The sequence below is a fragment of the Anopheles gambiae genome, chromosome 2 (genome assembly GCF_943734735.2).
Source record: "Anopheles gambiae chromosome 2, idAnoGambNW_F1_1, whole genome shotgun sequence".
Lineage (NCBI taxonomy): Eukaryota > Metazoa > Arthropoda > Insecta > Diptera > Culicidae > Anopheles > Anopheles gambiae.
The window spans coordinates 117,515,288-117,543,143 of record NC_064601.1 but is presented as its reverse complement, the minus strand read 5'-3'; the positions used below and the strand labels follow the sequence as shown (position 1 = coordinate 117,543,143).

Here is a 27,856-nt window from a genome sequence, read left to right as displayed (position 1 = left end):
GTTCCTCGACAGCTGGTTTGCAGCAGCACGAGCGGAAATGGAAATCAATCAAAACGAGAGATTCATGCTTATCCTGGCGCTTACCGATCGATCAAATTGAAGCTTCTATTTCTGGAGAAGGAACTTGGCAAACAATGTACGTACACACACATACACAGACCAAATATAGTTTGATTCAGTTGTAAGCAAAAATGAAAAATTACTCATAATGGCATATAAACTCACTCACTGCCGAACCTTGAGTTCAGTAGTATGCACTTTACCTGGACATTTGCCAAAATCCATCGCTGGTTTGTATTATTTCGATCCATACTACTACACGGCGTGTTTCTTTCGCATTAAACCTTCGCTTTGCTTCTGGGTGTGTGTTTTTAAAACATTTTATCTTTTGTTATCTCTCTCTAACCCATCGGTTCATCATACGATGTCCTTTCAGCTGCATTCGGTCGCACACGATACTCCACGCGACAAACACCTAAAGCGCAGACGAACTAGCCAAATAAATTAAGCCGATCGTTCGCTATTTCCTACACGCGCTGCTGCGCCACGGTTTGTTGCCACGGTTGTCTTCTGAACGATGCGTGGTATTTGCCAGTTTCTCCTCTTTTTGTGATACTATCTTTGAATTTAGCTCTTTCTCCTTTTAGAATATTTGACCCGAAATATGTTGCGTGCTGTCCCCTCTAAAGCGATATATAAAAGCGGTAAATATTCGTGATATTCTTTCTCTGAATCGAAACAATCACGCTAAAATAACAGCACTGGAACTGGAATGCTTTCCAGCAAAAATTTAGGCTTTCTTTTCTTCATTACATGAATATACTTTATCTCCGACGAAAAAAAATGGCCACTACAGCATCGCTCTTCTCTCTAACACGCCAACAAGATCTTCATCATTATCAACAACAATAACAATCGATCGATCATCCCCACCAGAAAAAAGCTGCGACGGATTGAAAGAGGCTCTGTGTGTAGATTTCTCCACTGTGGATGGTTTTGGGGTGCGCATCCGGTTCACCCTTTATCGGGTGCCGTGTAGTAAGTAGGTGGCTCGGCTTTGTCGATCCGCTTTTTTTTTTTTGTTCTTCTTCAGCTGCGTTAGTGTGTACTTTCCTCTGTTTTTAGTGTTGCAGCAACCGAAAACATCTGACAGTGCGTGGTGTGCAGCAAAAGTTGTCGAATGGTCGCGCGAAAGGGGAAACATTACTCGGGACATTACTCGTTTTTGGTTTAGCTTGCTGGCCCAAGAGGGTTTTAGTAACAACGCGATTATGTGCCCATAGTTGTGTGGAGTAGGCGTACAGTTTTAAGTAGAGTAGTATAATAGTTAGTGGTAATAGTAAATAGGTAAATAGGGTTTGGTTGTCAACGAACGCGCGGGACCGTTGGGGGAATAGGGGGAACAATTGGGGGACACGAGGGGATAAGAAAGGGGAGAGTCATTGTAAACATGATAAAAACAATTAAAAGTTAAAAACAAACAAAACGTAAGCAAATCGTAGGTGATGACGTAACACAGCGGAATGGTCACACATACCCACACACAAATACACACGAGCAGCACGCGCCCAAACACAACGTGGAAAACCACGGTGCAGTGTGTCTCCGATGCGCCGGTTGAAGCGCGCGCCGCTAGTTGAGGTCTAGGGTTAGGTCAGCAAGAACACGACTTCTTCTGGCTCGTGTCCGACTTTCCGCCAACCAGGGCGAACCGTTCCGAATCGATGACCTCACCCGTGTTTAACAGTTTGTCATTCATTAAAATCTGTAACGTTATTCGAAACAAGAACACGGGGTAAGTTCGTGGTATACACTGGCTGGTGGGTGTGGTGGTGGTGGTGGTGGTTGTAACTGACCTTATTAACTAACGATTTGGCCGCTTCCTCAATGTTGACGTTCTCCTTGGCCGACGTTTCGAACCATCCAGCGAACCCGTGCTCTTTGACGTACTCGTCCAGTTTGGCGGGTGTCGTCACAATTCCCTGCTTTTGTTGGTCACTCTATGGTGGAGGGGGGAGCAGGGAGAGCAAAGGGAGCATTCAGAATGATTCACCGAGTTACAGGGAAGCTCCAGCGTACGTACCTTGTTGGCTAAGAGTATGCACGGAATGGGTTTGCCATCGGGTAGCTGCACTTTTGAGTCGAGGTCGTTCTTCCACTTGATCACCGCATCAAATGTGGCGCTGCGCGTTACATCGAATACGATGAATGCTCCCACTGCTTCCTTGTAGTACACGCGGGTCATGTTGCCGAATCGTTCCTGACCTAAAGCGAAGCGAAAAAGCAGAGCATTAGCGTTCGGTCGAACTGGTTGCCTCTTCGGCTGCTTCTTACCGGCAATATCCCATAGCTGCAGGCGGATAATCGTGTTCTGGTCCCAGTTCAGCACTTTGAGCGCAAAGTCCACCCCGATTGTGGCGCGATAGTTTTGGCTGAAGAACTGATGCACGTACCGCTTGATGAAGGACGTCTTGCCAGTGCCGAGCTCGCCGATGACGAGAATTTTGTAGAGATGCTCACGCTTCTCGGCCTGTCCAGTCGCCATGGTTGCCTGTCGGGGTAAGGAATGAAAGTTTGTTCGTATTCGGGCCCGCTACCAGATAACATTGCACAGCATCATCGTTATGTATTGCTTCCCTCCTCTTCCCCCCATCTCCCTCTCTTCACTGAATGTCCACATCCTCCCCCTCCGTTCGTTCGGCTTTGTTCAACGGTTCAACGGCCCCCAGGTGAACGGAACCCACCTAGACCAGCTCCCAACGCATTAGAACAATGTTGCAATCCAGCGTCATGGCTACGCCTGCATTTAGCAACAGATAGCGCGGTTCTGATAACAAAGATTTACAAGCATCACCACACTCTCAGGGCAAAGGCAACATTGCACTTATGTTATCATTTTGGAGATATTTTTTGGATGCATTTAGTTCCATCCAACGGGCGCAGTATGTACACAATGGAGTGCCGCGCAAAGAAATAACTGAGAAGAATACATTCAAGTGCAGAATAAACTGCTAGAGCTCGATAGAAACGACCGAAAACTTCACACAATTGAACTGAATAGTGGACACGACGACTGACACTACAGACACGACGACGAACGACCACGCAGCCCATGTAACATCACCAAAAATGTCAAACAATTCCTGTGCGCCGCCTACTTCGTAGCAAAAGATCCTCAAAGAAATTCACTACACAACGATCTCACACACACACCATGAAACAACGTTCGTCGTCACCATGTCACACGAGATGCCCCCATCCCATCCCTCCCTACAGTAGAGTCTCTCTTCAACAACAACTGCGGATAGGAGGTTTTTTTGTTGAGTGGCTCAGGAGTGTGGTGCTGGGGGTACAACACTAGCAAAGGATCGTGGGACCGGGGCCAACGACACTTACCGGTTGGTCGGAGGCCCCCTTCTCGAGTAGCAGATCGCCGTGCGGGGACATCTTGCTCTCGAGGTAGTCCTCCGACTCGAGCGAGTACTCGCCAGACTCGACCGCACTCGACAGCAAGGAGGAGGAGGAGCGCGGCGGCTTGCCGGTCAGTAGCTCTTCCTCTTCTGGTGTGTAGAAGGTCGGCTGCTCGACGTACACAATGCGCCGGAGCGAGCCCTCGCTCGTGTTGTTCTGACTACTGTCGTCGTACGACCCACCACCGACGCCGATAATCTCCTCCAACGAGCGCGAAGTGCTACCGAGCGAGGCAAATGTCCCCGACTGGGCGCCGCTCTCGAGCCCTGGCGAAGGTACCGCGAGCGTAGCCGCTACCGACCGACCGCTGGCAGGCTTAACGATAGTGGAGGTCCTATCCGGGCGTACCTGGGTTCCGATATCGAACACAATGGTCGGTTCCGTTGGGACCGTGCTGTCACCCTGTTCCTCCTGGCCGGGCTTGTCCGGGCTTCCCTCGGCAGTGTTCGCTGGCACCGGATCTTCCTGCTGCTTCTGATCAGGCTGCTGCTGCTGCTGGGGCTGTTCGCGTTGCTGCTGCTGTTCGATCGATTTAAATCCAGAATTGTTGGGATTCTTTAGGCTGTTGCCCAACTGGTACGGTTTGGCCGCTTCCTGCGTACGTACCGTCGACGCTGCCTTACTTGCCGACGCCGACGATGACGGCGACAAGTCCTGCTGCTGTCCACCAGCGGGTCCCGCTGCCTTGTCTTGGACCGTCGCTGCACCCGGACTCTTGCTGCCCCCTTTCGATCGCGCTGTGGCCGCACTCGCTCCTCTCGCTTTCCTCATAAAACCGTCTATTTCCTCGTCGACGACAACCGACGACGGTGGGGCAATGTCCTGCGAATCAAAGCTGGCGACTGGGTCGAGGTCGCCCGTCGTCACCACCACCGGCTGCTGCTGGAAGAAGCGCTCCCGAATCGACAACGACGCACGTGGCTGCGGTAACGGCACCGCTTCTGCTCCTACTCCTCCTGCTCCTCCTCCTCCTGCTGTGCTGCTCGCTGCGCCGGCGTTGGTAATGTTCTCGATGGAAAACTTGTTAATCTCTGCGATGTAATCGCCACTCAGCAGACTCGAAAGGCGCGCATCGACGGATGACGTGGAGGACGACGACTGCTGCGTGCGAGTGGTTGCGATCAACTGCGACGATTGCTCGTTCCCGATTGAGGCCCTCGGCGACGGGACAGTGCCGCTGTCGGAGCTAATTGGTTTAGAGTCGATTGCGAGCTCCCGGTTCTCAGCGTTCAGACCTGCGGGGAGAGAGAATTATCAAGACATCATGAGCATACGCTGCGCCTGCGGTCGATCGTTTGGTCGATGGGGCGTTCGTCGCCAGTAGCCGAAGCCAGTGCGACATCCGACTATCGTGCTGTCGTCGTCAGTCTGGCTTCGTCGGCTGGGTCTGTAACCGAAAACCGGAAGAAGCCTTACCATTGCTGTTGCCGTCGCCTCCACCGCTGCTCCGCATCACCGCAGCGTTGTTGTCCTCATCATCCAGCGAGGTTTCAATCGTCCCCGGCTTCGTCGACGGCATGTTGCGTGTGAGCGTGATTTTCATTTCGGTTCGTTTGGCTCTCAGTGTCGTCGGTTCGGCATCGAGCTGTCGCACCAGCACGGGCGACGGCGGATCCACCGACGTACCATCGTCCCGATCGCCGTCCTGGTACAGCTCCGTGTCCGACACAAACATGGCACCCTCGGGCGTCTGCCGTTTGATGCTCAGCGGAGTTTCAAGCGTCCCGGACGATATCTCGTCTCCCTCGGAACCACCGCCGGGAGCGGGGACTGCCGGGTTCGGCGCTACCTTCGATGTTTTGGATCGTCCGGCCAGCTTCTTCATGAAGCTAGCCGCCCGGCTCGGCTTGCGCGCCTTCTTCTGCCGCTGCTTGTCCTTTCCCTCGAGCAGCATATCCTCGTCCGATCGGGCGCCCAACATTGCCGCCTCCCGCACCGGATCTTCCTTGATTGCCGGCAGGCTTTCCGTCGACTTGAGCACGGTTTCGATCGACGTCTCCGTTGCCGTCGGTGAGGCCGGTGGTGGCGGTGGCGACGGGGTAGCCGGAAGCAGATCATCCGTACCGCCGCTCACCACCCCGGAGTCACCACCGAGCGAGCTCGTCTCGGACGACTTGGCCGACGAGTCCTTGCGGCCACCGCGCTTCGGGATCAGCTTCTGCGCATTGGTGCGCAGTTTCTTGAACGACAGGCCACGCTTCTTCTTCGGCTTCTTCTCGGGCGAGCTGAGCCCTGCATCGGACATGGACACGTCCGAATCCACCACCACAAACTCGACCGGACTGTCCTCGGATTCGCCGCGCGTTAGGCGGCGCGTTGCCGTGGCCTGCTCCATACTGCTGTCTGCTGGCTATCCCCCGACACACGGCAATAGGTCACAACAGCTCGTCGGTCCGCGCCTTTCACTTCACCGCTCCGACTAAACCGAATGACGGCGGCGACCCTGCTTTCGGCGGGAGAATGTCCTGCAGACAGCACGAGCGACGATAGCGCGCGACGACGATGGGCGTTCACGACACTCTCTTCTAAGCACGCGCGCGCGAGCGAGCAATGTTCCGACGCGTCCCCGCGATGTCCTAATTCGATTAGCAGCGAGCGAGCGAGCGGGCGAACGAACGAATTGCGCCCACGACACCTGTCGGCCGTAGAGTGTGGTGCTGCGCCACCAAAACAAAACACTTCAGCGCACTAATGAAAGCGAAAGATGTGTAACACCGTTGGATTCTGATCCGGGTTAGGGGGCGGCCTGCGGCGGCGATGGTCTGTGTGTGTGTAGTTTTCCTCCCGCTTTCGTTCCGTGCCGGCTGTTCCAGAACAGGTTTCAGCAGAACGGTTGTTTTCCTTCGGTTCCGTTCCGGTAGACGACACTCGCTCCTCCACTTCCAACAAGCGTTCTGGGGCGGTGTCAGGTTTCACGGCGCGTAAGCGACGACTTTGAGAACGAATTCCAAAAGGCAACCCGGTAGAAGTAGGTACTGTGTGGCACAGTGTTGCACTTGCTGGCTCGATGTCACACTGCTGTTGCTGCTTTCCGAAGGGACTCTTATTGCGCGCGCTTCAGCTTCCGCTCGATCCCACGACAAGACTAACTCGAGCGCATCCCTGCGAACTGCTCGATGCTTACACCACACAACAACGGGTACAGTACCACCGCGGGCACCGCGAATCCACCAAACCATCGATTGCGGGATCTTTGGTGTGGCGATTCTCATCCATTCTGGAACGTTACGACATGTGTCGCTGCCATCATCATCGTGGTCGTCGCTATTATCAAGCGAAATATTATGGTCTTTAGCAGGCAGGCAGTGCCCTCAGACGCGATTGCGCAAGCCTTATCTGTGGCCTCGATCTTTGGAATGTTGCCTCGGGCCTCGGTCCCTGCACGGCAAAAAAGGACCTCTCTATCTTGTTGGTGACATACACATTGCAGCAAAAAACGAAAACGGAGGAAAACAAATCTGATCTTCTCGATCGGTGGAACATTCCAACTCGCTGACGAAGAAGCCGCTGTTGTGTTCGCTATCAGTTGGTGACACGGACAGGACACGGACGAAAGTGAAGACTTAACCGAGGCCGATCGAGGCCAAATGCTGTCATCGACATGCTTCACCGATTGATGGATTCATGGCACTTCTAGAATTGTCTCAGCATGATAATGATTGCAATGATTGCTATCCCATCACACGAGCAGAAACGCACACGATCTTGTGATTATTCACATACGCACGATGTGAAAGTAGTTCGCAAAACCTCTCTCATATTAACACTTTATTAATCAAACCCGTTTGGCTCTACCTCAAGGTTTGAGGTTTGATGCGAACTCCCTTTTGCCACAAACCCCCCAACACCTTCCCTTTCAAAAGGGCTCGAGCCCAAGCAGGGAACTCCGACTCTAGACACACTTCAGTGCGCACCAACGACGCATTATAAACAAAAATGTGCCCGTAACTCAATATTGTCGTTGTAATTATATCTAAAGTCAATTGAAGCAGGTTTCTTTACCACAAACTTAAACAAACTCGCTCTCTGTCTCTCCAACAAACTGCAACAACAACAACGAAAAAGAGACGGAAAAACAGTCACCCTGTGCTGATGTTGAAATTCGACATTCGTATCCATCGCATTGCATGGGTTACTTTGCTACTTTGCCGCAATGTTTAGAAAATTGCTCCAACCGCACACATACGCACACGCACCCTGTATACGGTGCCGACGGGCGTTGGCGGGTTTTCGCCTATGAAGTTGTAAGACGTTTCTTGACCTCGAGGATTCCATTTGTGCCAGCTAATAAGAGAAGCCTCAGAAAGGATCCCATCCCCTTCCAATACACACACACACACACCTCGTCCGTTGGTCGGACGGCCGCAAGGTGTTTTTATTCGTATTACCTTCCTCTAATTCTAGCCGACTACTAGCTGGGAATGGGGGGCTGGTTGTTGTGGCCGTTCGCCGATGCGGAACAGTTATAAGGAACCCTCTCAATTCCCGCCCGCCGACAGCAGGGAGAGGAGGAGGAGGAGGAGGAGGAGGAGGAGGAGGAGGTACAACCTATTCCTATTCGTTATGCCTCATCGAGCTTCCCCGTTCCTGTCGCCGCCCCGATTGCGCCATACCTTCGGTGGTAGAAGTAGCCAGAGCTTATGATACCTTCATTAACGTTTCAATGCGTGTCATCGGGTACGTGGATGGTATTACTCCCTCCCCATCGGGTTTTAGCATTTTTGTCAGGGAGTAACCAAATCCCCGTATTATAAAACCTCGACATTTCCCGACATTTCATCAATCCGATTGTAGCTAAAACGGTACACACGATCCCCGCAGTGACTTCAGGCGCTGGCGTTCAATACCGTGTTTGAGCGCATTTTCACTGCTTGACGGTGGTTTGACGGCGGCGGCGGACGCTTATCAATGGCTTCAACATTTTACAGTTTTTTGTCACTTCTAGCTGTTGGAAGACATTTTTCGATCGTTAGACTATTTACATCCTCCTAATCATGGTGCCATGACCTCATCACCGTTCGAACCTTTCCCGGGGTTAAAAAGCATCATACAAACCAAAGAAAAAACGGAGGGGATTAAAAATTCATAGCCTGCTTGGGTGATGTTCATGGTCTCAAATGACTTCAAACTCATCAGCGCTATAGCGATAGAGAGCAGCTAACCGATAGATTATGAGTCGCTGACACAAACAAAAACGATTCAAAATTCACGATCGATTTTTTTGGCCATCTCCAGAAGATTAGGGAGTCTGATTGCTTCGGCAGAATGCTGCTCAATTAATGACTGTTTCAAGAGGCATTGCGCGTCTCATGGCCGAGCATAACCGGAAACTCGTAACGATAACGGCACACCAGCAGTACACAGACGATTACAAAATCTTCGTGAATGAAATCCAATTATTGATTACTTTCAGTAGAAAAGTATCAAAAACTCTTCATGGTCATCCACCACCACCGCCACCGAGAGAGCGATGATTACATTCTATCACTCAAGTCACATTTTCTTACAACACGTTGGAGGCACTACGGACGGACATCTTAACCCGTACACGTGAGTCATTCCTTTTTCCACGTCGGCGGCATTTGGCAAACATAATAATCGTTTGCATCTGCACCATGCACCAAGCCGCGGTGGGGTGACGTTTATAGAGCTTAATGCACCAAGGAACTACGCCCTCGTTGCCTTTTATCACGCGGCTGGGCTTGCTGCTGTTTGCATGGACAGGCACAGGACCGACCCATCCGAACAAACACTGGTTGATTCAACAAAGATATAGTTCCATTTTCACTACTATATGGGTTTACAACGATACTCCTATACACTGCTTTAAATCGTTTAATGCGTTGATTTGCATTTACTTGCGTCCGATGGAGTATGCGAATGAGTCATCAACAGTTAATTATGACTCACTTCACTTCCGAAATACTTTTATCAACTTGTTGTTCGACTTGTGGACCCTAAAACGGCCAAACAACGACACTTTCGACACACAGACCCTCCTCGACCTCTACGCAACAGCAAAGACAAGCACAATATACCTGTTCCACGGGTTTGCCACTACCAATTCCACCAGTTCCACCCAGCAATGGTAGAAGATTCCGCAGCCGGGAGGACTGGCGACGCAACTTGCGCAAAGGGCCGGACAGTCGCGGACCACCGTCGTCCTCACAGTTATCCTCGGAACCGTTCGTATGGCGTCTTGCTGCTGCCACCGCCGTGATAACGGTCGTAACCATCGCTACTAACTGACTACCCTTTGAAGGGCTCCCTTTGAAAACCCGAGACAATTTGTTCGCGCCGCTTGAAACGCCTTTGCGCACAGCACTAGAGCCGTTGCCTTCTTCTGCCCCGGGGCATCGTCTCCCACACCTCCAGTCTCTCCACCGAAGGAGGAAGAGCTGTTGTTCTAGATTCAATCCCCCCGCCCTTTGCATCCACCAACAATAGACGCGGTTCGCTTGTGTTTATTCTCTAGATAAGCGGCCGCCGGCAGCCGCGTGCGCATTCGCGCTCGATCGAGGAAAACGTAACCGCGTTCCCATATACTCGGTAACACTCTCTTAGACCCAGACCACGCCGTCACGCTGCTTCACACCAGAAAACACGCAATTCAGGCAACGCAGCCCACGACAGTGCTGACATTGGAAGCTGCTTATCTAAGGAGGCGCCGTTTCTAGGAGCAACGAACGGACGGAAGGATCGGACTCTCTTCTGGATGGATAAATACGGCGAGAGCGAGCGAAGAAGAAGAAGCAGCTGAAGAAATTTGTTGATACAAGCACAAACAACCACTTACACTCGTCAACACGAACTGCACTTTACAGCACGCACGCACACACGTCCACGCTCGAACAGCTTCTAATATTGATGGAAGGCGCAGCAGGATAACGGCGCTGTGTCCGCTGTGACCGATACGATACTACCACCGAAACACCTTGCTTGGCACCTTGTCCACTGCCTCCAAAAGTGACGCGTGCAGCACAGGGGCACTGGCGGAGATTTCGTGGTGAGTGCAAAATTCTGTCCACCCAGTCGCGTCCCAAGTGCGTCTTACGTCGGGGCAGGAATGTGTACAATATCGGAGCGAGTTTAACGACTGCGGCCACACTGTTTCCACACACTACACCCGACAGCCACGACACACGACACAACCGTAACACCGTGGGGTCGTAACAAATCGCGAACAAACACTAGCGCGACACGTAACGTTAGAGTCCGCTTGCCGACACACACAGCTAACACACACACAAACGACTGGGAACCAAGCGCGATTGATAAGAGATTAAGACGCGCTTTCGGCTACAATGCGGGACCTGCTGCTGGTGTTGGTGAAGATGGAGTCTCCAAACGCTCTAGAGGTAAGCGATCCAGTGAGCTTTGAGTCATCCTACACGGTTAGACCCGCTTTGCCCCTCTGCCACGCAAGCACGCACATTAGAGAAAAAGGGTCTGTTCCGCCATTCCATCGCACACGCACACCTCAACCAGCTGAGACCAAAGGATGAGGGGAAGTAGGAGGCAAATGGGTGCCATGGAGAGGACGGACAGATAGAACTTTTGTCGTAAGTGAAAGCGAAAGTGACAGACAGTAGCTGATAAAGAACTTGCCCTCGGCTGACGTACGGTCGGACGGCGTAGCAGAGAGACCGCGGCAACCCTATCACCCTAATTGCCACCCTCCGTCGTCCGTGCACGGCAACACCGCGCTATCTTATCTTCATGTTCCAGGCGCGCTGAAGCTGTTTCGAGCGAACGCAGCAGCATAAAAAGGTATGGTTCCGTGGCGTCTGTGTACAGTAGTGGGCAGACACTGCCATCGACGAATTAGGTCTACGGGACATTCAAGGGAAAGCATTGACATGGTCTCATAAATTTTCCCTAAACACAAACACACACAGACACATATTTGAATCTGGAGTGGAGTCGTGGGCCTTGAGGACGAAAGCAGACCGCTTCTGTAGCTCTAGAAACAACGAAGGACATACGGAAAACAATGAAAATATTGAAAACTCAACATTCATACGTACCTTGGGAGGGTGAGCGTAATGCAACCCATCGGAAGATACCATCCTGGTGCCAAAGGGTGAGTGAGTGAGCTTCGATAACTAAGTGCTCTTGTCTTGCAGGAGGAATTCACCTCCTTCGTAGCACACAACGTGTCATTTTAAAATGGATATTTCACTTGCAACTTTCTTCCATGCCTGTCGATGTTCTTCGTGGCTTCAACCGTATCCCTTCTGCTGCTGCTGATGTTCATTCCACACAATCTTGTCTAATCCCTTGAGAGACAGGGACGGTAGAGTACGTTGTTTTGATTTGACTTCGCACGTCCTTCAGTGGCCGCTGGTGGGTACAGTGTGGTGCAAACCAATGGAATAGTACTGTTACTATACAGTTTAAGGAAAAGTTTGTCATATGTTAATGGACATTTTTCATGAAGAATCAGGATCTGGATCTTTTGAACGAATTTGCATTGAGGATCACACAATTTCTGTCTGGGATATTGCACTAAACTTTGGTACAGACAAAGATTTGCCACAAATCACTGTATCCCCTTGCGTGTCAAGTGCACTGTCAGAGTTACAGATTGGCAAATCTCTGACACCAAGGGCGTCTAGTGCGCATCCGCGTCCCTGAATGATACTACCGGCACAGTTTAGCACAGTATTGGTGTGTCATCGAGCAACAGAAATCTATTCTCGGGGATGCCATAATTGTTGAATTGTGATATCACTTCGGACTTTGGGTGACACATGCTTCTTATGCACAAGGAAAATATAATGCATTTATAATCTAACATTCCTACGCGAGGAAGTATATTTCCTATACTGTTCTTGTTGCCAAGATGCGTTTCGCGATCGCGACATCTTCTGCATCGTAGACGAACGCTTTGCTGTTGTCCATTGTATGCTAAAACATCCACATGCAGGCCATGTCCAGTTGTCTTACACTGACGACGTTATACTGTACCTTGAAATTTATACCTTGAAGTCATATTCCTTCGTCGAGTGTACGAAATGCTCAAAACTGTTAAGACAATATCCGTCAACCGATTGATGTGATGTGCCCGCCCAGTGTATGGCATTGTATGGCGAAGTAGAGAACGCAACTGTGTGTTCGGGGGAAACGCTTTTTGGCGCCTTCGAAATCGTCCTGTACTGGGACAGCTAGACCGGGACATAAGATAGCACCGGTGCAGCGTATCAGCTGTCTGCTTACTTTGAAAGGAACTAAGAAATAAAGGAACTAGAAGCACGATATGCGGCTTGTCTTTCTAGACGCGTGGTGTACGGGATAATTTTTGGTAACTTTGTAGACGAGCGACCAATGGCAAGCTTCATCGTCGTGTGGTCTCGTCTCGCCTCACTTTGTGCAGTAATATATAACATTGCTTAAGGATAAACTGCATAGTAGCTGCATAGCTGCCTAGCTGGCATAATTAACACGTTAACCATACTTTAACCGACCCGAAGAGTGAGCACAAAAGACGACACTTTCTTTCCGTTCCCTGTTTAGTGCGTTATGCTCCTGGCCTTGCTTCTTTCCAACAGATAGTGTGATACTTTTTCGTACGTTACAAACGTAACCATCGTCGCCGGGATGACCCGGGTCAGGTTCGGACCGAGACCTTTATAGAATCCGCGCCACGACTCAAATCTGAGATGGAGAAAGAAAGATCAGAGAAAAGGAAAACATTACTTTTTTTTGGTATACAATTTCTGTGATTTTTGTTTGTTTGTTTGTTTTGTTACTGAAGATTGTTTTTATGCTCAAGAGCACATTTGAATTGCAGATTTTTATTCATTTTGAAATAGACTACTTCACCATTATCAAATCAGTTTCAGTTCATTCATTCTTGTTTTTTCCACTACCCATACAAAAGTAAAACAGAGGTATAAAAACATTACAGACAAAGAAGTGGAGAAACCGGGAAAAGAAAGGATACCCTTAGTATTGTAGATGAACATAGAAAAAGGCCCATACAGAACACCTTACATCTTTATCGGCGCTTACAGTTATTTGCACACGCTTTGTAATCTTGCCTTGTCACATCCCAAACCATTCGCAGAAGCGTCCTATTGCTGGCTAAGTTCGTGTACCGGATTGCTTCATCTTGTTTATTGCTTTGATTTGGATGTAAAATTGCGTTTGTTTTTCATTCTGCTGCTCTGGAGGGGAGTTTTAATATTTTGCTTGCATTGCCCACGGTTCAGTTATTGCATTTTCTCATCGCTCTTCACACAAGCGCACCCGATTTTACATTCAAAGATTTGAGGTTTTCTTATCGCTCTCAGTGTTTTTTTCGCTTCCACCATAATTTCATGCCTGCGGCGCAATTCCAATTCATAACACACTATTGTATTGTTAAATTGTTGTTCATCTTTCACGTGAATTGGCGGCGTGTTTGCTTGCTTTGCTCGCCCTCGAATCGCTTGCCAAAAGAAATCTACCCATTATCGGTCGGCCGGTGACCGAGCACTGCCACTGGGCGACTGATAACCACGGAGGAGAACGGACGTTCAGAAATGCAAAAGTCTTACTTGCTTGAAGCGAAATTATTCAAAGTGCTGCTGTACTTCTAATCTGCTGCTAATCATCCTTATTCCGTCTTAATATTTTTAAGTAAATGTTCATCATTTTAGATAATCCAATTGTGTTGGGCTGTTTCTCCATTTTTATATAATTGTTGAATTGTTTTGATTTGTTTTTCGATCGTGTATACTAGAGTACATGTCGTTGCCACTTTATCTCTTGAAGTTTCCTTAAGTAGTAGCTACTCTTGCTATGGATGTAACATTCTTGTGTACACACTATCTAATTTCTAAGCGACATTAAGTTTCATACTTTACTTCAGCGTTCAAGTTGTTTTTGCTGTTACAGCGCGCTATGAATCTTGTCTTTGCATTGTCACGGCTAAAGCTTAAGCATCATGTTCCTCCTCCTGTCTATATTGAGTTTTCCACTTGACACGTTCGTGGTTGAGAGCACAGCTCAAAGTGGACACAACATTCCAGTTCCTACGCTTTAGATTCGCTTTCACAAACCGCTGACGAACCAACCAATTCGTGACAAGATAAGACGGCCATTGCTCTGACAACCGAAATAGTAATCTCACACCACTTGATACACTGTGCTAATCAATTTATCACACCAGAAGATAACAACGCAAATGACAACGAAACACATGGTGTGGTTTTTCATTACACAATACGGGACCTTGCGAATAAAACGAATTGCAGCGATTTTGAATCCTTTTCAACGTTTACACGAAATAACTGTAAAATTTCCATTACGTAGAGCGTTTGCAAAATCATCGACAGAATTGGCTTTAAGTATAACTGCTTGTTTTTGTTTCGGAAATACCCGCGATGTTCCGGGCTTTTTAAGGTGTGAATGGTAAGGTTTGTGTATATAAGTGGTGTTTGTTTTTATAAAAGTTGCTCTAAACATACAACTAATAATAACGTTAATCATAACAACAATCGTAATAGTAATAATAATTACTGATGCAAAGAGCTGCTGCTTCCACACGTCCTAACACTACACCTTGACCGCCCCCCAATGGACGGGGGCCAACGAGAGAGATACAAATAAATAGATGTGCGATGCTGATGTGCCAATGGCACACACGCGCACACACGCGCACACACAGAACGCACACAACACGTTAGTGACGATGGAATTGGAAACGACTTACACGCTAAACGAGCATCGTATCAGAGCCGTGAGAGCAGGCCACACGTGCAGGGGTGGATTGTGAGAAGAATTCCCGAGCAGAACGGGTGTTCTCTCGAGAGCGGGAATGGAGTAAACCGACCTCATGCTGCAGTGAACGGGAAGCCGAGGGGAAGGCGAGGAAACCGTACCGGATCGATTGTGTATCCGGCGCGGTATGTGGGAGAGGAGAGTGTCTTAAAAGATTGGGCTGCACAGCAACGCGCCTTTCCTTTCTTAGTGGTTGGTAAACTTCTCATAGATCAACATCACTAGGCAAATGTTGGGCGTTACGTGCACTAGATACGGCATCAGCCCTTTATAGAACCCTGACACCCGTTCGTACCTCCATGTCAGCTTCACGCAATCCCAGGTGCCCTTATAGCTATGATTCTGATCCTGCAAGCGCGCCCGGATTACTTGGTACGGATAGGTACCGGCGGCTGCGATTAGCTTCGACACGGCGGCAAACGTCAAGTACTCGGATGTCGTCTGCACCGGGAACGGCCAACATGAAAAGAAACAAGGGGATGCATTAGTAATCGTGGCAAGCGGACACAACTCCCGCCGCGGGCAGCCACGACAGGGAAACCTGTTACCAGTTTGGCGTCGATCGGTCGTTTGCGGTGCTGGTTGTATTTGTTCTTCATTTCCTCGTATGTCATGAACTGGAGCGCTCCGTGCGATACGCCAAACATTCCCGGTACGAAACCCTGTACGAAAAGAGGCGCATCGTTAGCTGACTTACGACAAATTGACTGAAACCTCTAAATGACTTACCCTGTACAATCCTCGGATGCCCTCGGTGCGGTAGATCTTGGTAAGCCCATCAACCATACCGGCATAACCGGTACTGCTGCCGGCTCGCTCATTGCACTGCAGGCACAGCCTCGTCTTCACCACCCAGATTGGGTTGGTCATGGCAAGCGTTAGAACGCCCGCTTCGGCTGCGGCCAGCATGTGCAGCGTAGGTCCCAGGGGTTGAGCCGTGTTTCCATCCTGAATCCATGTCTTAATAGTATTGTAGCTGCAATGCAAAGATGCGCATTTAGTGATTTGTTACGAGACCCCTACCCGTCCCGCGCTTGCTACTTACAACATAAAATAGAAGCCCCACGCGCTGCCAGAGCCCCACATGTTCGGCGTGACTCCTTTGTACAGTCCACGGAAGCCTTCTTGCCGGAAAATGGTCATGAACGCGCTGGTCAACCCTCGATACTGTGGCACCGAGGCGGTTCGCCCATCGTTGACGGCAAATCGGATCTTGATCAGATCCAGCGGGTGCAGCAGTAGGGTCGAGGTTACTCCACCGGAGATGCCGGCCACCAGATGTTCGTACTTTACGTGGGCCAACCATCCGAAGTTGCCCTTTCCGGCACCGGCTGCACCGGCCGTTGCTGCTGCGGCGGCCGCAGCCGTCTTGTGGTTCTTCAGCGATGATGCCATTTCGTGGGAATATTCTGCACACTGACTCAACTCTCTACAGCACTTGTGGCGTCGTGCACAGTTCAAAATTGTGTGATGAACGCTGCGCGCTGCAGGGGTCTCTTTGCGATCAGCAATTAATATTACTACCCTTAGACTACTGTTCCATTAAACATATGGTCACGAGTGCGAGCTGCCCGTGAAAACAAAAATCGTGAATGTTCGTCAGCGCCGCTGGTACGTGTGCTGATGACTCGTTTGAACCGGATCCCGGATCCAGTAACGAGCGGAGTTAGGTGGTTGTTCTTTTTGCGGGGGGAAAACGTTCACGCCTTTAATGCGGACGGTCGGGTGTTCAGTAAAGCAACGGAAGTAAGGCAGAAAAAGGATTGCGGAAGGAAGAAAGGTATATACATTATATACAGCGCGGATATCAACCGAGTAACGATTCACTTCCGGGCGTGTTGTTCTGTGCAACTACGCGGAGTCGCCGTCCTGTCCTGCCATACATCCGGTTTCACCGAAAGACACTGCAAAACAAGCGAATCAGGCGATTGCGGATTGTGATGCTGCTGCTGCTGCTGTCTTCGCTGTTGCTAACTCGCACAGCGACCGTCGGTTGCTTCGTTTACTCGTGCTGTTTCTCCTGACCTGGCCTTCTGGCTACGGCGCTGCTTGGTGCGGTCGTTCGGCAGGGGTGCTAGTGCGCGTTAATTTGCTTGCGCCTTGTTTCGTTGCTGCGTGCGTTGCTGCGACGATCCGGACTGCTACAAAAAAACGGCTACCACTGCTGCCACCACACAACACACCGTCCCATCTAGCGACTGATAAGGGCGGTCAGATATGACGTAAACCCGTACGAGGTGCGGATTTCGTATGTATTAGTAGTTGCCACTTGCTCACTGTGCTTCGAGAAAGTTAACATATTGCACATCTTGCTGCGCCCTGCAAGTTTCGATGCTTGTTTAGAAAAAAAAGGGGGGCTCGCCGCACTGCCGCCTTTCTGTTTCACACACTATCGCACACAACCCACTAACACTCACGCACGCACGGTCACACACACAGCTGATTCACTGCACCCGTACGACGGTCTTTATGTGGTGCAGGACCCGAGGAAACTCACTGTTTCTTCCCCCCGTGAACGCACGGACACATACGTTTTTTCAAGGTCGACAAAGAGACAAGGATCGTATGACTGACTGGTCGTCTGGTGCCTCTTCCGCTTTCAGCACGTTCGCTTCACCACCTTCATTCTTCTGTTGCAGCAATTACGGCCCTTCCTTCGGGTGTTGTGCTCATTTCCACTGTTCAACAACCGAAAACTGCGACGACTGGTGGCTCGGTGGTTCAGTTTTTCTTGCGATGTTTCAACACCACCGAACGGAAAGGCACGAAATTGCACAGAAACACAGTCACTAGGTGAAAAAGATGATGAAACGCTCCTTTGCTCTCGTGTCAGTGCTGGCCAGAGCGAGCGTTTTTGACAGGTGGACCGCAAACGTCAAATCGATGTGTACGATGAGCACATTTGTTTTGCTCGTCAAACATTTCGTCGAGATTGGATGCCACGGGTTGCGTTCAAAATGGTCGTTACACAATCCGGTTACGAAAACGATAACAGGAAAACAGTCCGATGCTTTTCTTAATAAGAAATTTGCAATTACGGCGTATGTTTTCCGTTGAACATAAAGAAGACGACCAGCTTATATAAATAATTCATGCATTTTACATAGTAAACGCAATAAAAGAGCTAGCTTTTTGTCAGAAAATTAATTTTAATGAACTTGCTGTAGCCCACTGTTGTTTAAACACGAATTTCTCTCTACACCAAATTATTCCAGAAAAACAACAACCATCTTGTAAAGCGCAATTTGCTTTCCATTTGCCCAAAAAAAGACAAGATGACTTGCGCCTATTGCTTGACACTGAAAATTGATAGCCGTAAAAGCACAATTCATTGTTGCTTTTCGTTCGACATTGACTTATATGGTATATCTCTCCCGATTAATGCTTGCCATTCGATAAGAGATACTACAAAAGATAACATTATTGTAACTCGCTGGTACATTCTCATATCATATCTACACCGATGATAGTGGTAAGTCGTTTAAACTCCAAGCAATGTTGCTAATTAGTGATACGACGACACCTTCGACTCATTTTAACACACCCACCACCCCACCAAGATAAGCTTACCCGAAAACAGGAATGTCCAACGCGCCCACTTCCCGGTGTCACGCCTCATCGCTGGGTAAACGAAACTGCCAAACATTGGCATGGGAAAATCCACTATTTTCCAGGCAAACATTCGCAGGTAGTTCGTACCGAGCGCGCAGTTCCATTTGGCTTAGTACACCCGTTTCGGTAATACCGTGCCGTCCGGGATCGCCGATATAAATCTGTACCGAAAAAGAAGTGAAATAATGTGATGAAATATTCGCACCCTCGCTTTCACCACTGCACAATGAGCCACAATCTTTGGCATTGCAGTAAATTGCGCCGCTAATCACCGGCACCGACGACATGTCCTCGCTTACCTCCGCCCCAGCACGTGCCAGTCGCTGTATCCAGGGATGGAGATCAGCTGCTATCTCTGTATCGTAAAACAGGTCGCCTATTAGCACCACTTCGCACCGGTCCACTGTTTGGTGGGTTTCGTCGGCGCCTTGGCCGATAAGGTTATCGCTGCTAACCACCAACCGATTACCCGTGATCCCATTCCGCTCCGCGTTCAGTAGTGTGGCCTGCAATGCGACTGAAAGACACGGCAGATTAGAATAAGCCCGAGAAGTAAATAAACAGTTTTGCAATTCCTGAGCAAATTATCACACCTGGGTCGATGTCGTTTGCTATGACACGGGTAGCTCCCACCAGCAAGGCAGCGATCGCGGAAGCGCCACAGCCGCATCCCACCTCCAGCACCGTCTTCCCGCGGAAAACGTGTCCCGTGTCAAGAATAAACCTGTACGATACGGGGAACGCGGTGAGATTGTGATCAAACGAATTGGGCTCTCCTGCTCTCTCTCGCTCTCTTTCTCACCTCGTTAGCGCTTGACCTCCGGGCCAGAAAAATCCCCAAAACGGATCCGCGGAGAAACCGGTATCGGCGCCACTGTTGTCGCTGTTGTGGTGGCCGGCGCCGACGGGTTGATGGTAGATGGCACAATCGGGCGTTATGAGGTGCAGTGCGATTTCCGGCGTCATGTGCTGTCGCGATAGCACCGTGTTTGATAAGATCTTTCCACGCACGCTTATCACATCCGAATCCTTCCCGCCGCTGTTCGCGTACAATGTTGTTGAGGGCGCATTCCTGTTTCTGCGAGAAAGGTGAAGAAAAATGGTTGAGAAAAGCAAACATTCAAAACGCAGCAGAAGAGAGCATGCGTTTTTGCAAGCATTTTTGAAATTGCCCACGGTAAAAACCCGACCCTCCGTGAACTTTTTAGCAGCGTGCACGTGCACAGCCGTATATTCATTGCCCTTGACCGTTATTACAGCACAGCAGTGGAGGGAATGAAAACGCGAACCTAAACGAATGATCGACAATTGGCAACCACCGCCGCCGCCGTACGGGTATGTCCTTCGGTTGGGTCATCTCCTTATGTGCACGCTCCAACGATCACGTCCCACGTCCCAACCGGTGTGGGAACAGTGGAGAGGCGACAAAACAGTGCGATTTATGCTGCGCGTACGCAACATTTCGGACCACCCTGAACTAGCTGCGGTCAGCAAGATTCGCACCAAACCGCCCTTATCCTGCCGTCCTCCCCGGGGTCGCGACGGTATCGCGGTCACGTAGCCACGTATCACCCGGTTGAATGATCAAAGGTAGTTGATCTTTACCGTATAGCTGGAAGATATGATTGCGGAGGTTCGGCAAACCCTTTTCGGTAGCCTTTTGCCTGCCGTTGCCAAGCATAACGGCATATCGGTCGGCCCGATGCTATCAGTGCGTGCGATCACCTCAGCAACCGGTGACCGGTGACGGTTTTGGAGAAGGTGTCGCGTTTCTTCCACCACCGAGGGGGTATTGGCCCCCTTCGGAGAGGAAAGGTGATCGGAGAACGGTCATACGCGATCACCATCACATATTACGCGATCGTTACGTGTCTTGGAGGAAATTGGATGCTCTGTTCTCTGTTGAATGACCGTTGGGCGGACCCTTTAAGGGAGCGCATACAAGCGTAAAGTTTAGGGTAACTATTTGTTTCACGCTTTGTTTTAACGATTCCCTGGCTTTACCTTCACATAAAATGTGCTAATTATATCGGCGACGGCAGACGACACACAGTAACAATGCCAAATGGCTTACTTTTGCGCGCCCGACGATCACATGTCGCATGATACGCAATCACCACTCACGTGGACTCCGCCGCAAACGATGGCGCGGTTTTGCAAAGGCAATACGACGAAAGTGAAATCGGGGACATCCACAGCACCATCGTTACAATAATAACGGTGCATCGATCCGTTCCAGCAATAATGTTCTTTCGCAGCGAATGTTTTCATGTTTTTGCAGTGCTTTACCGCGAAAATGGTTCCACCGGACCATTCCGGACCTTGAACCGGTCACCAGAACACGGTAAAGCAATCATGTACGACAGAAGAAGGCCACTTTGGGATAGGCGGGATGAGAGGGGAGCGAGGGTTTGATTTGATCGTTCAAAACATTAACCCACCTAGCAACTGCTGGGCAACCACCCGGGGTTGAACCGATACGCGGAGGGTGTCAAAACATTTCAATATGCTAAAAATAGAATTTGTCGAGTTGGTTGTTCTTTTCGCGTTTCCCACTACACCCTACCACCACCCTACGGCGGACCCGTCTAGTGCAACATGAGTCCCGGTTGGGTTGACGTATACGCGTACTGACCAATTTACGCGCCCAATTGGTTTCGATCGCCGAAGGGAGATGGTCAGCAGGTTCGATGTGCCCATGGCATCGTAAAAATAAACAATCAACTGCGCATACACAATCGGTGATTTGTGCTGTGTGCTGTGACGTCCTATTATTAGTTGATACATGAAAGACGAGCCCTCTTCGGCACGACTATATACTAGCAGTTTAATGCGCTATTCTAGGACATTGTCCAATGACCTGCTTCGAGTAAAGTAAAACGGTAAATCAGTTTCCTTGTCGCAGAGCATACAAAGCCATATTTTCCTAATAGCTGCGCAAAATAAAGCCCCAATGCTGCAATCCATCATTTCGCGATCGTTATGGAACGATCCTCGCATACCGATCGCCTCAAACGAACAGCTCACGATCCTGCTAATTAAACTCTTCCTGTTGCTGGTGTACTACTTCTTCCAAACTTTCCATCGAACATCCAACATTGTTGTGCGCTGTCATTGTTGTTAGCTTTTAATTAGCAATCTTGATTTCCAATTAGGATCGCGATGGCTTACTTACTGGCCAGTAGCATCCGATGGTTTGCCGGGAGCAACACGCGACGACTCGAATCCACCACCGGATCCACCATCATCATATCGATCCGTAGTACGGCTGTAACGACGAAGGTTCCAACGATGGTTCGAAGTAGTGTTTGTAATGCCGCCGTGGGCCGCCGACACAGCATCTGTGGTGCGAAATTTAACGGCTGCCGCTGTGTTGGTGTGGAAAGTACGCTGCCAGCCCCGGACGACGACGTCGACAAGGCCAGCGCCATTCATCTGCCTTCTGCTCGCGTGACGCGCGATCTGTGACATGTTTTTTTGTTGTTATGTGTGCCTTCCACTCCACGCTTCTTCTCGTCGCAGCAGCGTCTAGCGAGATAAGGAAAGGGAAAAGAACGAGATTAATTGTTTGCGTGTGTGCTTCTGCTGTGGTGTTTTTCTTGCCTGCCCATACGTTAAAACACAGTAATTTTGCTAATGTCTGCTGCGCAACCCCGTTGTGAGGGAACCAGGCGTTCTGTTTGTTGTTGTGTCGAGTGAAAAGTATCAACCATCACACAACAACCAGTTCTGCGCCTTACTTCTAGCAAACAATTCTGCAGACACAAAAACAAATGTAATCTAGTTTCGAATTATCGTTCGGTGCTTCAAGACTAACAAAATAACAAACAAACAAGCGGCCGATATGCCCGCTGAACGGCTTATATTAATAGTATTGCGCGAAAACTTGTTTGTGTTGTCGGTAGCATTTTTGATTGCAACCGCTGGGGTATCCCCAATGCGGGAGATCCCTCTCGCGGTATTATAATTCTGAGAAATTTGGAAATGTTTTAATGCAAGCCCGGTACTGCAAAATACTAAAATAAAGATGGGAACTTGGAAGCAAGTCTTCCAGAAAAGTGGTGGCTTCCCCCAGCAACGACTCATGATCCGCGAACCCATCCGCGACGGTTTCATTCATGCCGAACGGAACACGATAGAAGGATGCCGTAACCGGATTTGTGAAACATGAAACTACACGACTCCCCAAATAGGCGTACGATGACTTGCAAACGCATGGAGAAACGCATGAAGAGCTCAAGCCATTCAAATATTTGACTGTTCAAAAAGGCCGTACGATCGATGCCGAACTTTGGTCAAGCATCTTTGGCTTTCCTCGCGATCAAAGGTCGCCGTGGAGAGTGGCCATTGACGTAAAATGACGTGTCTCTGACCGCCATGCCAGACACTAGCCCAGTTTCCAGTTTGCTTTCGACAGGTAGAACGAAAGATCCGGTATGGCTTGACATTCCGGTACCCGTTCCGTGTATCCTTTACGCGTCCAAGGACGACAACCACAATTGAAACAAGTTATCGAATAAAGTTTCCATCGATCGGTGGTCCAATTTTTCCATGAAAGGCGGATTTTCTACCGGTTCGTAGGGGTGCAGTTGCACACCCCAAAACTCCCCGTCGGATGCGTTTGTCGCTACGGATCGTCCGGTTTTTCCCAGCTCAACCTAAGCACGCACCGGGGGGGTCCGGGGCAAAGCGCGGAACCTGTCCCAAACCCAGCCACAACCTCATCAGAACCCACCCTTAGTGTGGGGTCTGTTCGTCGACTTCGTTTGTGTGCTCGCGCATTCGTTCGCGTTCGTCGTTGGTCGTTCGTGCGCCACCCTTGCGCGAGTGGGGATGGTGTCTATAAAAGCATGCGCAGCCGACTTTGCTTCGTGTATTTTACATTCAGCAAGCAACGTGTAACGTTTTCGCTCAGGGCCGTGTTTCGTGTTTGACGCCGACTATATTACACTCAAACAGTGACGCGTGTGTGCCCCTTCTACGCTATTAGCGCGTGCCAAATCCATATATCCGTGTGCGAGACACTAACTCCGCAAACAAGCGTTGGAATTACGCAATAACGGCTACCAAGTGTGAAACGGTGGTGATAACAAACAAAGCAGACAAAATGGTGATAGCGACCAAGATCCGTACCAGCAGCATTAGCAGCACGATTGAGGGTGGTGACATTGACGCCAAATTGGCGAACCTGTTCCTCGATTCGACGACCACGGGCAAAGACAACGTTGGTGGTGGCGGTGGCGGCGGCGGCGACGACGGTGGCATGATGATGGTGGAACCGATCGGGGCCACCGTCCGCCGGGCGCTGGTTGCCGCAAGCCGGGAGGACCGTGCCATCGTCGGATTGTCGGAATCGATAAACGCACTCTCGAAGACGCCGGAGGATTTTCTCTTCTGCTTTCTGGCCGCCTCGGGCAATCCGGCCAACCACATGCATCAGGTGCTGCTGGAGGCGTTCTGTTTCGAGCATGATATTTACATAATTAAGGTAGGTTCAGTCGCTCGCTCGACACGCTTGGCCGCCGCGCCCCCGTCACTCTTCATTACGATGCGCTTCGATGGGTTCTATTTTCGCACCGGAGTGTGTGTCACTGTAATGATGCAAAATGAAAACAATGTTTAGCAATACTCTAACAATCGTTCCCATTTGCCTTCTCATTGCAGGTTGATAGTGCAGAAAAGTTAAGCCGCATGCTCGGGACGCCGCGCGTTGAGTCCTGTGCCTTGCTGCAAAAGAGTTGGTCCGAGGGACGGACGGAAACCATCACCGACGTGGAGGACCAGCTCGTCGACTACTGCGAGGAGCACTGGGAAGCTCCAATCAAGCCAATCGTTAAGCTACCAGAAAAGTAACCCTCGCCACCTGCACTGTCCTCAGTGACCAATGCCTACTGAGAAAACACAACAAAGCTGAAAAAACACCTTGACGACCAGTCAAAGTGTCCCGCGGAGAGGAGACTCATGTCCGAGCTGCTCCTTCTGATCCGTTTGCCTGCGAATGGATGGCGAAGCGGTTGGAACAGTTCCGACGGAACAGAAAAAGTGAGCGAGAAAACCGTGTGCATGTGCATGAAGAACTGAAACTGTCTGATCGTTTGCTATAATGCGGTGGTTTGATTTTACTACGGTGCGAAATCGCGGTGCAAGTGAAATCTACCGTCGATAAATCGTTGTGCTGCGCGCGAGTGATCAACAGACTTAAGGGAGCAAGAACTATTAGTGCGATGGAGATGACGGAAATGGACGCGACAGTGTTACAAACACAGTGTTTTTACAACAGTTACAAGAACATTACAACATTAACGCCGGAATGTGTAAGTGCGTGTCGTTATAGGCACCACTACTACAACCATCACTAGAGTGCTACACTACTGCTACCGTTTATGTTACTACAACATATAATGTAGGTTTAAAACCCCCTCACTAAACATGTGTAATAAAGCAAACGAGACAACTTTTGTGAATGAAATTCATAATCACATGCGCCTTCTCATTTCTGTGGGCGTGCTTCGACTATGAGATATCACAATACCAGTAAGCATTAGTCACAGTATTTAGGGGGATTCCGAAAAAGGAAAACGAACCCAACCCGAAACCGTCCCCTTTTTGCAATGTTTTTTGAACAATATGGACAATAATAATAAGGGAAAGAATGCACGTCGCGATTCTGATTCTGATAACAGTCGAGCTATTTCCTCATTTCCTGATAACAGCTACGGGGAGTACATTATCAGCCGCAGTGATATAAAATCGGCATTCTTTTATGGGACTTGGTCCGTACAAAAGGCCACTAATGGAACGAGAAAAACATAGCAGATGGAATTTTCTGGGACTCCCATTCTGTTTTCACATGTTCAATCGCGTGTGTCACGTGGAGGGGTCCTCCCATTTTCCAACACACCGGTCACAGACCGGCTTGACGGGCTGCTCCCATCCAAACATTGCATTCTTTCACGCGCTTTCTTTTGGTTAGCGCGATCACATGACCAGTCGCGTTTGCGACCCCTTCGAAATACGCTAGAATAAGACCGCAAAACTACGAATATGTTGCATCATTCGAGCTTCATGCGAGCCCCTCTCTTGGACGGCGTGCCCTCCCGGTCGAAAACGGGGAAGATGTACCCCTTTTTTCCAAATGATTCACGTTCGTACAGGTTTATACCCGTTTCGGTGCACGGTCGCCCGCACCACAGCTGATAAAAATGCTTGTCCATTGCGCAAGTGCGGCAATACACCATCCCCCCCATTGGCATTAGAGTTCATTCATGGAAAGTGGATATAGCAGGCGTCGCGAATTCCGAACGAGTGTGCCCTCGCGACGAGGCGTGTGTGTGTGTTGGTGAGACGATCGCGACCTAGTATTACGGGCATAAAAGTACCTTGCCGCAGCAAACGCTGATTCATTGTGCTTCGAACAACCGGAACAGAGCGTGAGAGAGTGTAGCAATCTTTGTCGGGTGGGCGCGCGTGCTTGTGTTTGTCGTGTCCGCGAGTTTGAAAGTGTTTTGCCACTTCGAAAGCGAACAGCATAGACATTTCTAATTGAAGACGAATTGTGCACGGGTGTGAAGTGTGTTTGCCAAAGATAACAAACGGCACCTTTCTCGTTTGTTTAGAGAACGAGTTGCAATTGCAAGCACCAAGTAGTAGGCCATCATCCGGCGCCATTTCACAACCTTGCCCAACGGAGAGCGCGCGCCCGTTTGAGCTTGGACTACTTGGGGTGGAAGGGTGAAAGTAGACGGCATTCCAGAGAAGGTGGTGGATCACGTGCTTGTGCGTGTGTGGACGAACTGGCATCCACGTCTGGCAATCATCAGTCAAAGCGTACCATGGTCCTGAAGGCATCGGATGAAGGAAAGATGATGGAGTCGAACGGTTTCCACACGGTTGGGATCGGATCGAGCGCAAGGAAGGCACTGTTGAGCGCGCTGGAGGATAAGCGGCTAGTTGTTGGGTTGGCCAGTGCCGTACGCAGCTTGGCGGCCAATCCGGAGTTGTACAATTTTTGCTTTCTGGCACCGTTCGACGACCACGGTGAGAGTGGTAGCCACATGCAGGAGGTGCTGCTGGAAGCGTTCTGTCTCGAGCACGACATCTACATTATACGGGTAAGGGTAATAGTGTAACCAGTGTTTGAAAAGATAAGGACAGAACACTAACGATGATTCCTCATCTACCACAGGTCGACAGTGCGGACAAATTGAGCCGTTTGGTGCAGTCTCCGGTTGTGGCGTCCTGTGCGCTGGTACGCAAGCTGCCACCGAAAATGCTACGAAGAATGAGCAGCGCCTTCCGACGATCTGAAAGCATCCTAATCGAGCACTGTGAGCTGTACTGGGACGAACCACACAAACCCGTTATCAAATTGCCCGAAAAGTGAGCAACACATCCTCTCGTGTGTTTAGTTTTGTGAAACAAGAGGACGTCCTTTAGGAAGCCAGAGCGCAACAAAGGGCGAGCGACCTTGCTTGTGCTATAGAATGGCAAATATTCTCCACTTACCTAAGAGCTAACTAGGCCAATTTCAGGGCCATAAGTTTGAAATCCATTAGCCGGTAGCGGGAAAGCGGGGGCCGCACGATAAGCTAGGTTAAGCTAGGGATACACAAGTAGCTACGAACGGCTCGAACTTTGACCAATTGCGGTCCACCAAACAGTGCTGCACTGTAGCAAACGATCGTTGGAAAGTGTGGACACGGGTTTTCTGTACTTTTAAACGCAAATTACGTGCAAAATAAAACACGAAAATCACCGACGTAAACAAACTGTTGCATGCATGCAATTTTCACACCGAACTGTCAGTCCGTGCCGTTCCCAAGCAACAAAATTGTGCCGGAGTGAAGAAAGCTCATTCCGCGAGGACGCCATCTATTGGAAACAAACGGAAGCTTCGGAAGTTTGAAACGGTTGAGCTTTGGCGGTTGCGCCGTACAATCTTAACGTTAATATGATTTTACTTAAATATTATGCTAAATAAGGAAAGTCTCGTTCTTTAAAATAGTAA

At 49.7% G+C, this 27,856-nt stretch overlaps 5 protein-coding genes across 11 annotated transcripts; 2 read left to right on the top strand and 3 right to left on the bottom strand.

The window, feature by feature from the left end:
- Positions 1 to 364: 364 nt before the first annotated feature.
- LOC1269573 (ras-related protein Rab-32) lies at positions 365 to 11,809 on the bottom strand. Of its 5 annotated transcripts, none has more exons than XM_061646704.1 (6): positions 4,888 to 6,849; positions 3,397 to 4,706; positions 2,335 to 2,551; positions 2,084 to 2,265; positions 1,857 to 2,000; positions 365 to 1,765 (listed from the first exon to the last, which is right to left on the bottom strand). In XM_061646704.1, the coding sequence occupies exons 1-6, from the start codon at positions 5,804 to 5,806 to the stop codon at positions 1,655 to 1,657; spliced, it is 2,883 nt and encodes a 960-aa protein (XP_061502688.1). In that variant the 5' UTR covers positions 5,807 to 6,849; the 3' UTR covers positions 365 to 1,654. The 5 variants fall into 5 exon arrangements, with proteins under 5 accessions (XP_061502688.1, XP_061502689.1, XP_061502691.1 ...); XM_061646705.1 differs by having other exon boundaries at positions 3,820 to 4,706; XM_061646707.1 differs by lacking the exons at positions 3,397 to 4,706; positions 4,888 to 6,849 and adding an exon at positions 11,499 to 11,809.
- A 447-nt stretch (positions 11,810 to 12,256) lies between these two features.
- Positions 12,257 to 18,856, bottom strand: LOC1269574 (solute carrier family 25 member 32). Its single transcript, XM_308217.5, has 5 exons — positions 16,283 to 18,856; positions 15,967 to 16,213; positions 15,786 to 15,899; positions 15,533 to 15,678; positions 12,257 to 13,128 (listed from the first exon to the last, which is right to left on the bottom strand). Exons 1-5 carry the CDS (start codon positions 16,630 to 16,632, stop codon positions 12,984 to 12,986), a joined length of 1,002 nt encoding a protein of 333 aa, XP_308217.4. The 5' UTR covers positions 16,633 to 18,856; the 3' UTR covers positions 12,257 to 12,983.
- Positions 18,807 to 27,657, bottom strand: LOC1269575 (electron transfer flavoprotein beta subunit lysine methyltransferase). Of its 3 annotated transcripts, none has more exons than XM_061646711.1 (6): positions 27,355 to 27,657; positions 22,025 to 22,377; positions 19,652 to 19,921; positions 19,443 to 19,573; positions 19,149 to 19,366; positions 18,807 to 19,010 (listed from the first exon to the last, which is right to left on the bottom strand). In XM_061646711.1, the coding sequence occupies exons 2-6, from the start codon at positions 22,318 to 22,320 to the stop codon at positions 18,846 to 18,848; spliced, it is 1,080 nt and encodes a 359-aa protein (XP_061502695.1). In that variant the 5' UTR covers positions 22,321 to 22,377; positions 27,355 to 27,657; the 3' UTR covers positions 18,807 to 18,845. The 3 variants fall into 3 exon arrangements, with proteins under 3 accessions (XP_061502695.1, XP_061502694.1, XP_061502696.1); XM_061646710.1 differs by having other exon boundaries at positions 18,808 to 19,010; positions 19,652 to 19,927; positions 27,355 to 27,649; XM_061646712.1 differs by lacking the exon at positions 27,355 to 27,657 and having other exon boundaries at positions 18,814 to 19,010; positions 19,652 to 19,927; positions 22,021 to 22,117.
- On the top strand, positions 22,372 to 25,325 carry LOC1269576 (uncharacterized). The gene is made up of 2 exons (XM_308219.4): positions 22,372 to 24,337; positions 24,514 to 25,325. Exons 1-2 carry the CDS (start codon positions 23,957 to 23,959, stop codon positions 24,700 to 24,702), a joined length of 570 nt encoding a protein of 189 aa, XP_308219.5. The 5' UTR covers positions 22,372 to 23,956; the 3' UTR covers positions 24,703 to 25,325.
- On the top strand, positions 25,412 to 27,617 carry LOC5667333 (uncharacterized). Its single transcript, XM_001687816.2, has 2 exons — positions 25,412 to 26,960; positions 27,035 to 27,617. Exons 1-2 carry the CDS (start codon positions 26,682 to 26,684, stop codon positions 27,230 to 27,232), a joined length of 477 nt encoding a protein of 158 aa, XP_001687868.1. The 5' UTR covers positions 25,412 to 26,681; the 3' UTR covers positions 27,233 to 27,617.
- Positions 27,658 to 27,856: the final 199 nt, after the last annotated feature.